Raw genomic sequence first — 10,885 nt, forward strand, 5'->3', positions numbered from 1 at the left:
TTAGAGACACTTCAGGCCTCAGGAAAGAATGGAAAGCCACCCTATCCTGCCTTAAATAAGGGATGATTGCTACAGAAATGGGAAATCCTTTTCCCAAATGGGCAGGTAACAGTAAAGGACACTGCAGTGTGATTAGCTGAAATCTCCCCCTTCTAAAGAAAAAGGTCCTGGTCACTGTCCAAGTCATGTTCTTTTCTTCTTAGAAGAGTTTATTCATCACTGATTTAAGAGCAGCAGACCTCTGCACAAAGGTGTTTTCCATTATCTGCAAGACTGGACAAACAGGGATAGCTCTAAAACAGTGAGATGAAGGAGAATCGTGCACGTCCTCAGTGTCAGGGTCTGGCAAGTGCAAAGCTGCAAAACGTTAGGAGGGAAACAGCCTGCAGTGGCCAGCAGAGGTTCATTTGTGTGGACGGGGTTTGCTGGAGAAAGAACACGAAGATCCCCATCCTTTTTCATCTCCTGACAGAATCTTCTTATGCAGTCCTGCATAGTACCTGGAAAACGCTCGCAGTGAAGTGTTCCCTATTAGTGGTGCAGTTAATGAACACTGGTTTACATCTCTTGAGGATAAATCCACCCTCTGACTATCTGTTAACAAGAGAATCTGGTTTTCTTCTGATTTACATAGGTACCAACAGATTTACCTTCATTTAAACCATTGGTGTTTCTTGGAGAGTAAGTGCTATGAAAAAGTTGGTCCATTGGCAAGATCTCTTGATGAGTCACATTCTGTGGGGCAGAGATTATGTCTCTCTGGATGGTTTGTTCATTCTTGAACATGAGAGGCCCCAACAGCCAGCAAGAATTTAGCTCTTGTTATGAAATGCCAGCGTGCAGCTCTGAAGCTGTTAGCCTTGCAGTTACTGGTAATCTGCAAGTGGTCTGCTTCACTCGCTGTTGGATTTGGAGCAAGTGGATTCGGTCACTTGTGCATGATTTTGTAAAATACTGTCAGGTCCCTCACAGGCAGTATCTTCTAATAAATGCAAATGAAAATGGTGATTATCCATTTCAAAGCAATCGGTAGCAAGCCATCATTGGCTCAGAACATTATTTATACAGCTCATAAGCACCAGTGATGCTGGTGCATAATTCCTCACACATCACAGTAATAGAAACTGCCTTCAGGGCTGGACTTTGCAATCCAGCCTCTCTGTTTTTGAGTTGCAAACATTGTCACTTCAGTGACTGACTACTGGATTTTGCAGGTTCAGTTTGATGCACATATGATAGCAAGCCCACGCTTGCCTGCAGATGCTGGAGTGCCACCTGAATTACTTGCTCCTCTTAGCAGCAGTGAATAAAGTGACAGGATGGCAGCTCTTAGGGACTCCTGGTTCTCTCATTTTCCAAATCCCTCTCTACCAACGCCTGTTCGCAGCTCTATTCTCATCCTACTCGGCACTTGCTCCAGTATGAAAACTTGGAGTCTATCATGTGTTTATATGTACAGTTGCTCTTAGCTAAAACTTTATTTCCAGATTTTGCTCAACCTCCAATTTCAGTGCATTGACTCCTGCTTGCTGTCCCCCACATGGGACAGCAGTGGGTTTCACTGCTCACTTTCACTGCTCAGTTTGAAGGACTCTTCTTCAGCCCGTTAAGAATGGAATTCACCAGAAGATACAAATTACCTCTTCCCATCCCTGCTAGGCTCTTGGGGAAAATACAAAAAAATGTGTCTCTTCCCACTGTTAATACTGTAACCCCTACATCCAATAATCTTTTGTGAAGTTTAACTTTTAAAACACTGGGCCTCCATATGGTAGCTTTCCTTGGTAGCCAAGAGATCCATCAACAAATTGCAGTGAAAGTGTAGAGGTAGGAAGTGTCTGCACAAGTAACCACTTTCATAAGAGTGGTTTCATTTCTGTTAACCAAAGACTAATGAAATCTCGCTTAACCATCATTGAAAGACTTTTTGGTAGCTAGCCAACCTTGGCTGGTCTCTTAAGTATAGAAAGCAGTATAGAAATGTTCCTTCTAGCATTAATTCATATCAGCTTCTGATGCCAATCTCCTATACATCAAAGAGAAATGTTCATTTATTGGACCATATGCATTTTAAATAATTTAAGCTTGTAGCACATTCCCCTACTTTTAGCAGCATCAGCCTCTGCCCTTAGTCCAGTTAGAACAGCAGCTGTATTGGTTGGTGTTTCATACACATGTGCAGCCAGGTCCTGTAGTGCTGAAATGGAGATACTGCCTTGTTTTCATATAGGGCTGAGGGGGTTATGGCCAGGCAGTCCCTTGTTTCCATGCTTGTGTTCAAGTCCTCCACTGATACATGTGAGGGAAGTTCCTCCCTGTAATCCACTGGCAGTCCCCCAAGGTAAATGTATATAAATAGTCCTTTTCTTACACTGAGGACAGACTCAGCCTAAGGTTGAGTCTCTGCCTTATGGAAATACAAAGCAGTCTCCCACCTGAGCACTGATTACAAAGTTGTTCTTATGCAAATCCAAACGGGACAGTGTGAAAATGCTTAAAATGAGGCCTCATCTGGGGCAATATGTTACGAACCTGTTAGTCTGGATCTGTGAAATTCACTGTTTCAGTGCAGAATGGAGTTTCCAAAGCCGATTGCTACCTACCTGTTTCTCAGCCTGTGATCCATGTCATTTACCTAAATTTAATTCCCTTCCCCTCGTTTTCCAAGTATTATCCAGTACTACACTGCAAAGTCTTTATTACTTTATCTTGCACATCATAGTCTATGTGCTTATATCCCCTAGCCTCTCAAACTGGATGGGTCTAAGTGTAACCTTTTGCCTACAGGTAAGAGCAAGAGATTTTTAGCATTTGGCACAAGGCTTTTCATTTCTAGCATGATGAGTAGCTATTTGCTACAACTGGGCATTGAGGCCTCACAGAAATTGATAGCCTCATCTCTGACTCTAAGGGCTTACAAACTAAATGCAGTATCCAGGCAACCTCCTTTCAGTCAAGTTGTTCTTTCTTGAAGTCACATGGAAAAGAAGTGAATGTGAGGACCAAGGCTATGCCCTGTCTCTCTTCAACCAGAATGACCTCTCTTGCGTGCCAGAGAGTGATGCTGCTGACTGGTGATTGCTTTCAGTTACGTATCTGCTTCCAGAAAAACACCATATTAAAAAAAAAGAAGAAAAAAAAAAAAAAAGAGATAAAACAGTAGCTGTTTATCCTGTCTAAGCTTGTGTAACAGGTTTTCATATGATGATTTTGGTGTTTAAAGTCTTCTTTTATTGAACTGTTTCAGTGTCTAGAAAAAAAGACATTTCTCTTACTCAGCTTCATTAGGTACAGGAAATCACTGGATTAAAGTAAAGAGCAGATTAGCAAAAATAAACTGTAGTATGTCTTGGGCATATGGTGCTGTGTATGAATGGATTTTAACAAATTACCTGTGTATAACAAAGAGTAGAAGGAAAGACTTGTCTTAGTGTGCAATAATTATAAGGTGCAGTAGCTGTGTAGCTGGACAGGCAGAAATCACGAATCCAGGGAAAGCTTTTGGTTCAGATTTGTGTGTGCTGGTCCCCAAGCTCACATCGTGTTTTCTGCCAGCTCACGGTTGGGCACGAGACTGGACTTAGCTTATGAACAGGATGCCTCTCCCTTCTTTCCCTACCTCTTCTCCAGGCTCATGTTTTGCAGTGCTGGGTTGCTGTGGGTTACAGAGACTGGGATTTAGCCATCTGATGTGGGAGCAGGCACTGGTCCAGGGACACTGCTCCACCACTGCTCATCACTGCTCCGTGGACCAGAGGAAGAGGGCAACGCATGTCGCCAGCTGTGGGCAACCCATGACAGCCCAAGCTTTACCTCAGCTGGAAATTGTCCCCCATAGAAGAAATACAAACAGAAGTAATACATAGAAGAGGTCAGGGGTGATCTGGGAGCTATCAGCCTTCAGGCTCTGGGCACAGACAGAGCAACATGGCCTGCTTTGAATTCAAATTTTGCAGTTTTTAGCTTACTGCTTATTTTTTTTCTCTGATACCTTTTGAACCCTCCTGATACCTCAACCTGAAAAGTCTCAATTTTATGCCTTTTCTAAGTAGGCCCAGCTCAAACTGGTCTGGAAATCAGTTCTAACACACAAGGAAACACTGGTGACATCCTGATGGTGCTCTACTTCTCACTTCTCAGGAAAACTGTGCTTTTCCATTGGGGAAATGAGAGGTTTCCCAGTGAAGCAGTGATGATGACATCATTTCCATGTCTTAAAAATACTTGCTTATAAAGGGTTATAAAGATTTGCAAAACCAATCTATCTGGTTCATAAAATAAATTCAAAAATTCCCAGAGAATTATTTAGCCTTTGTCTGGGCTCCTCAGTATGTTTGCTAGCACGGATTAACAAATAGTGCTATGCCACACAGCTTAAACATACTTGTCCTTGCCTATTTTTTGGGGGGGTTGCTTTCCTCTGAAGTTTCCACAATGTGTTTCACATCGACTGTGAGTAAGATTCTTGGACTTCTGTCCCAGATTAATCAAACATGAATCACTGACTTGTGCAAAAATAAAGTTTAGCCAAAAATTGTGATGGTCCATAGAATAAAAGGAGGGGATGTTCCCCCCTATGTGAAGTTTTAACTAATTTTATTCCTTGTTTTGGTGGGGAATTTTGGGCAGTAGAAGATTCACTGGCGTGGACCTGATTGTTGCCCGGAACGCAATAATCAACCACACAGAGGCAGAGGTCTTCAGTGAAAGCTGCTCCCCACCGAGAAAAAGAGGGCTAGCCTGTTTATTTCTTTCCTTTTATAATTTTGTGGGTCTGAAAGCACACTGGCTCTTGGGGTTACTACCCCTTCACCCTACTGGCTATGCCAGCTGTCAACCAACATTGTTTTCAGGCTGGAAATATGTAAGCAAAGGAGAGTGAACAAAAACAAGAAAGGTTGTTTATGTTCCAAAGCGTGAGAAAGTGAAAGACTGAACCTTAATATCGCAACAGTAGCTAAAGAACTGACTCCATCTTACAAGTAAGTAGAAGGCTTTAAAAAATCTCAGAAAAACCAGGGCAACACCTGATCGTCTTTTTCTTTTAAGGATTATTATGAAAAATTAAATTCCCATCTGTTCAGAATATTCTTTGTTTCTTGCTTGCTCTCTGCTAATTTAATTGTATAGTGGTGAAACCTGCCAAACTTGCAGGCTTTGTATTTCATTTATCAATAACACAGTGTTGCTTCTGTTGCAGAGCTCCCTGAAGAGGAGAGGCAGCAGAGAAATCCACAAAGAAAAAAAGACATTTACTCAGGTATGGTTTCCATGAACATGCAACTTTGAGCAAAATCACATGACACAAAATTTATTTTTATGGGTTTTACAGGGCCATCAGGTATATTAATGTGAGTGCAATTAGGCCTTAATCTACCGAGACCTCCCAGAGATAATGTAGAAGCAATTTAGGACAAAAGTGCAGTCTCTAAACTGTGCAGCTTCTCGGGCTCATTGTGCTTGAATCCATTGATTCAGGCTGCAGGTTTTCTACATGAAGAGCAAATCACCTTGCCTCACAAAATAATTGGATGGCAGCTTAGGGACTAACTAAATTTATACACTGTGCCAAAGACTTTGTGCTAATGAGTGTCTTGGCAGGAACGCAGTTCACACACTGCAACAACGCCTCGCGAGCCCTCGCATAGCAGCCCAGGGTTTGATCTCCCTGATGCTGCATGAACTTGTGCTCCCCCAAGCTGAGGTACCACAGGCTGCCCACTCAGTCTCTCTTTGGGTTTTACTGGAATCTCACGGGTCAGTCCTCCTCAGGAAAGCAGTCTGCCTGGTTTCCTCTGCTTTTTGTGCTGACTGTAGGAGTTAAAGCTTTTCCCAGCACCCGCACAGTCACTGTTTATAGCCAGAGAGATGGGGATAGTATTTCACCTCGCAGGGAAAGGAGCCAGGAGATGCATTGTGCCTTCATTAGAGAAGGATCTGCTTCCCCTGCTGCCCCCTTGGCAGGCTCAGTGTACACAGCCGAGACCTATGGGCTGTCTAGTCTCATAATCCATTGATTTGTAAGAGAAACCATAATAAATCACTACAATATGTTGGACTTGAGGGGGTAGTGTGGGCAGCTGAGTGGGCATACTGGGGGACTGGCCAGTGGCCAGGGCGCTTCAGCCTGCTTTCCCAGGACACAGCAGACTGAGCGTCCTCGCCAAGATGACACAAGCACGGCCTAATCATACCTTGAAATGGGGCACTCGCTATGGAGAGCTGTTTAAGTCATCAGTCAGGTCAGGGCTTCTTTTTCTGCAAGAATGTAAAATACATGGATGAAATATATACACGTGCCCACACACATGCAAATTACAGATGAAGCTACATGAAGGCACGATTGTGTCCACAGGGGTTTGTGGGCAGCACTGTCCTTCCTTTCCTCATTCCTGGAAACACAGAGATGTGCAAAGAGCATGGATTCTTGTGCTTGCTTCCTCCACCCAAGTCCAGGCATTAAGAGCAGCTATAGCTTGCTTTGGAAAGCCTTAAAAAGGACTTCACAAAATTAACTGAGTAACCAAGTGTGAGCTCAGCACCACTTGCAACAAAGAGAAGTGATCCCGGAAGCCACACGGGGAGAAAAACGTTTACCCTCTACACACACATCATAACTCTTGCAAACAAAGTACTTGGGGTTGGAAATAAAAACCATTGCATCAGCACTCTGCAAGGTGGCCATTCAGTTTTCTTCACCAATTCTTTAGGGCAAAAAAGACATAGAAATAGCCTTATTTACTAACATAACCCAGCATATATATACATGTCCTGGCTTTCTCCCAACTCTAAGATATTACCCCCAGCTGTCTCCAAACCCAGGAATCCATTCAGGGGTATTTGCTGGTTGAGTTCAGGGCACATCCCAGCAAATGCCTGACCTGGTCAAACAGCTGCCAGGTCCTGGCCATGGCCCAAAAGGGTTGATACAGACACAGCTCAAGAGGTTCAAAGTGCTGCTCTTCATGGACAGATACCCTAAATACCTAGAATGAACACCCATTATATGTTTTATGATTGAGAAGGCCTCAAACTTAAATTCTGTGCATCCACATGCTTACAGACATATATAGCATGTGGCAAGACTGGTGTTTTTACTTACTGAGAGCTTGTCATAATAAGATGGAACTTGAAAATAAGATGGAACTTCACACCCACCACAAGGCATCCCTAGTAAATAATTACCCATGAAGCTGATTGTCTTGAAGTTGTGTAAAAGCAGAATTCGTAGTAGCACTCTCCCAGCTCTAGCAGTATTGAAGAAAAAAGTTTTTATTCAGCAGAATTGCAAAACGGAGCTTCTTGGAAAATACCAGGCACCAGGCAAACCACAAAGAAAAGTGGTTCTCCAGCGCAAGGTAGGAGTGCTGGCACTCAGCCAGATGCTTGGGTGCTGGTTGTACGGCCTTGTCATCAGACTTGCAACCCCAAAATTGCTTACCAGTCTTCTGCCTGGCAGTTCCCTTGAGCTGGTGGTGGTGGTAGAGGAGATGGTGTTGGCCTCTATCTAGCTTTGTGTCTTCTCCCCTGAAAAGAAATATTGTATTGGGGAATCTTTGATCAGCTCTTCATTTTCATCACATCTCTGACACATTATGCATTTATATTGCATAATTATTTCCTATACATTTCATTTCTGTATCTCCACATTCTACATTTGTCTAAATTAGACAGTAGACTCTGTAGGGAAGCATCTGGGTTTTTCCCTTCTGCCTTTTTTACCCATTAACATCCTTCTGAAGTGCCATGCAGAGCCACAGTGCAATTGCATGCAAATTATCACCATCGGTAATCATTAACTGCCATTTATCCTTAATGATCTCTCAAAGTCCATGACTGAGCACTGTGACTGTCACATCTTTGCACTGCTGTTCCTTCTTTTCTTTCTAAATGATTTGCCCTATGTACACATTTGAGGAAAGCATCCACATACTGGATGTTTAATACAGTCAGGAGGCCATTACCCATATTCAGCCCCGGGGATTTGAGCCTCTTGTTCCTCCAAAACCATGGAAAGGCTATTCTCCTTTTTATTTTTTTTTTCCTCCTGTCTTTTTATTCACAATGTAACTAATAATGAGCTATTCTTGATTTTGGTGATTTGGCCTCTCTTTAGTTTGCCTTATATGTCAAAACTCTGCTTGCCTGTGTGGGTGTCTCACCCTCTCACTGTTTCTACTTGGTTTCAACTGATCAAGACATCAGTGATATTTCTGTACACAAACTTTCAGAGGGACAGATGCATGAAGGTTGGAGTCCTACCCTTCTGGCATGCTTAGATATGGCTGATAAATCTCTCCTGACCATTCTTTTCCTTTGGAAAAAATGCTGTCAGGGGAATGGGATGCTCCCTGTCATGGAAGTGAGGAAGATCTAGAGCTTTCTCACCTTTCCAGATGGGATCCATATTTAGTAGGCAAGATTAACATCCATCAGCTCTGTTGTTTTGTATGAGGCTTGTGTTTGTTTAATGAAAAAAATCGTGCTTGTTTCTGCTCTTGCGAAAAATCAAAATTTGAAAATTAGATCTCTAAAAAAAAAAAAATGCTAAGGCAAAACCTGGCAATAAAGTAATGCCATTAAAGAAGTTAAAAGTGGTTTTGTCCTGCAATAATAACACACTAACTCCACAGATGCATTGAGTTGTACAGTGATGCTGAGCAAAAACACTGGGGCCCTGACCCTAAACCCATCGACGCCTTTCCCTTTTCTTCAAAAGCTCCAAAACTCTGCGTGTGTTGTCCCGAGTGCTGTTTGCACTGTCTGAAAGGCAGTGGTGTCTGGCTGGAGGTGCCTCTGAGCCCAGGGTGGGAGCGGGCCCCTGGTGCTCCCAGGCAGGGCAGGGGAATGGGGCTGCCCCTTCCCTCAGGCATCGCTCCAGCTGCCTGCAGCCAGGGAGGGGCAAGGCACCAGCTACTGCCACTGACAGCTGGGCTTGTGAAGCCACAGACAGACAAGAAGCTGGGTAAAGAAGGCAGGATTACAAAGACAGAATAAAGAAAATGTCAGACCAGCTATTAACAGATATATAAATAAATGACCAGGAGTAATCATCCCACCCATGGGTTCTGATGTGCAGCACTGGTCTGGCTGTAACTTTCCTCCTTGTGATCTTTGTATCTCCCTAAAAGCAAAGCCTAGAGCTCTGAGGATAAACTGATTCACCATGATAGGAAAAACAGAAGTAATGTGTTCCACAGCCCTGGACAAAGATGATGCTTTAATCATACAGCCTTATCCACCCAGAGCAATCAAAATTCAGAGTGACTCCAGCAGAGGCTGCATAGGATTTTCCAGGTTTTAATTTGATTCTTAATTTGCACCTTTGATTTATAATGAGAAAAGCAATTTATAAATATATGTGTGAAAAAGAGAAATGTGTATGCAAGGAGACAATAAAGAGGGTAGAAAGTCCTCATGCTAGAGGCTCTGCTTCTAATCAATTATATATGTACCTTGCTTGAATTAATTTAAAACTTATTTCTGATGCCAGAAACATGATGACCAAGTGAGCTGATTGCAGCTCATGGTTGTCAATGAAAACCACATATTAACAGAAAGGTTGACTATTTTTTACCATGTTATTGACATGTAAGTTAACTTTTTTCTATTTAGCATTTTAAAGTCACAACCTGCAGCAGGCAGCATCAATCAGAAAGCTGACTGGGTTCAGAAGTATACAACCAATAACTTTTGTGTCTGTTCGGTTATTAGCAGCCGAAATTAAGTCATAATTAGTGTTTTTGTAAACAGAATGTGGCAAAATTAATCTAGGTAACATAGAAGACCAATGTGTTAGGATGTGTGCTATAGAAATTAAATCATTTCCTCAGATTGCTGAACCGTAATTAGTTTTGTAATTTTTTTTTTTCCATAGCCTGATCTGGGTGAACAATTAATGTCAGTTATGTTTTCCTCCGAATTTGGTTTCCATTATTAGGAATTATAACAAAATGGTGCTTGTGAAAGATAACAGTGCTCCAAGACCGAAATGAAGTTTCCATATATAATTGCACATATGTCCACATGGCCTACCAGCAGCGATAAAATCTGCTGTCTCAGGAGATCATCTTTCAAAGCCTGCCTTCCATTATACTGCTAATGCTGATAAATGTGGCTCTTTTGAGGCCGAGTGCCTGTATCTCCATGACAATTCATGAAAGTGATTCATGCAAAGAAATTGTTCATCGGCTTAGAATTTACTTAACCTCGTCTCTTATTTCAACACAATACACACTGGAGTTCTCATTTGAGATGAGATGCAGTACTTTTTAATGCCCAACACACACAAAAAACCCCAAAGAGTCATTCAATACCTTGCTACTTCCTGAAAAATGCAGGTTTTCACATGGGATGGATTTGGATGTAAACACGGTTTAATGAATTTTTCTTCCCTTTTACACATGTTTTCACCCATCTCCCTTGTGAACAGTTGTTCATCACAGAAACAGAGATCACAATCTGCTCTGTCCTAATAATAACAGCAGTAGAGACAACAGTGTGTTTCCTATTTGGAAAGCAAGTTAGGAACGTCATCTATTTCACAACATTATGAGATCACAGTAATTAAAGTCTTCACTTTTCAAGGTAACCATGCAGTCTAGCACAACTTTGTTGTGCTTTCTAGCTGAAGGAGTCTAAAATCTGAGATTATGATGAGCAAATTTATCTGAGTAGTCTTTGTTTTGTGGTGCTTGAGGGGAGCAAGCATGTCATTAAAGGTAAATGGAACAATAAGTGCCAGCAAATCATGGAACCTTTTCATTTGAGTCATTATTTTCCACGAAGTTTGCTTGGCATTTGAGAAAAACCTTTCTGCTGGTACTCTTGCCTCACTGAACACATGCAGAGGCACACTTTTTTTTTCTCCCTCTTTAACTCTGGT

The 10,885-nt window shown here is 42.2% G+C and overlaps 1 protein-coding gene across 5 annotated transcripts in view; it reads left to right on the top strand.

The window, feature by feature from the left end:
- MTCL1 (microtubule crosslinking factor 1) overlaps positions 1-10,885 on the top strand; it is a 104,045-nt gene that overhangs the window by 50,167 nt on the left and 42,993 nt on the right. For 2 of the 5 annotated variants that reach the window (XM_063396371.1, XM_063396397.1), the window contains exons 4-5: positions 5,201-5,260; positions 7,281-7,358. In XM_063396371.1, the coding sequence (XP_063252441.1) occupies positions 5,201-5,260; positions 7,281-7,358 (138 nt within the window). The remainder of the gene's footprint in view (positions 1-5,200; positions 5,261-7,280; positions 7,359-10,885) is intronic. The other 3 variants (XM_063396388.1, XM_063396407.1, XM_063396378.1) reach the window with 2 other exon arrangements.

The sequence above is a fragment of the Prinia subflava genome, chromosome 1, assembly GCF_021018805.1.
Source record: "Prinia subflava isolate CZ2003 ecotype Zambia chromosome 1, Cam_Psub_1.2, whole genome shotgun sequence".
Lineage (NCBI taxonomy): Eukaryota > Metazoa > Chordata > Aves > Passeriformes > Cisticolidae > Prinia > Prinia subflava.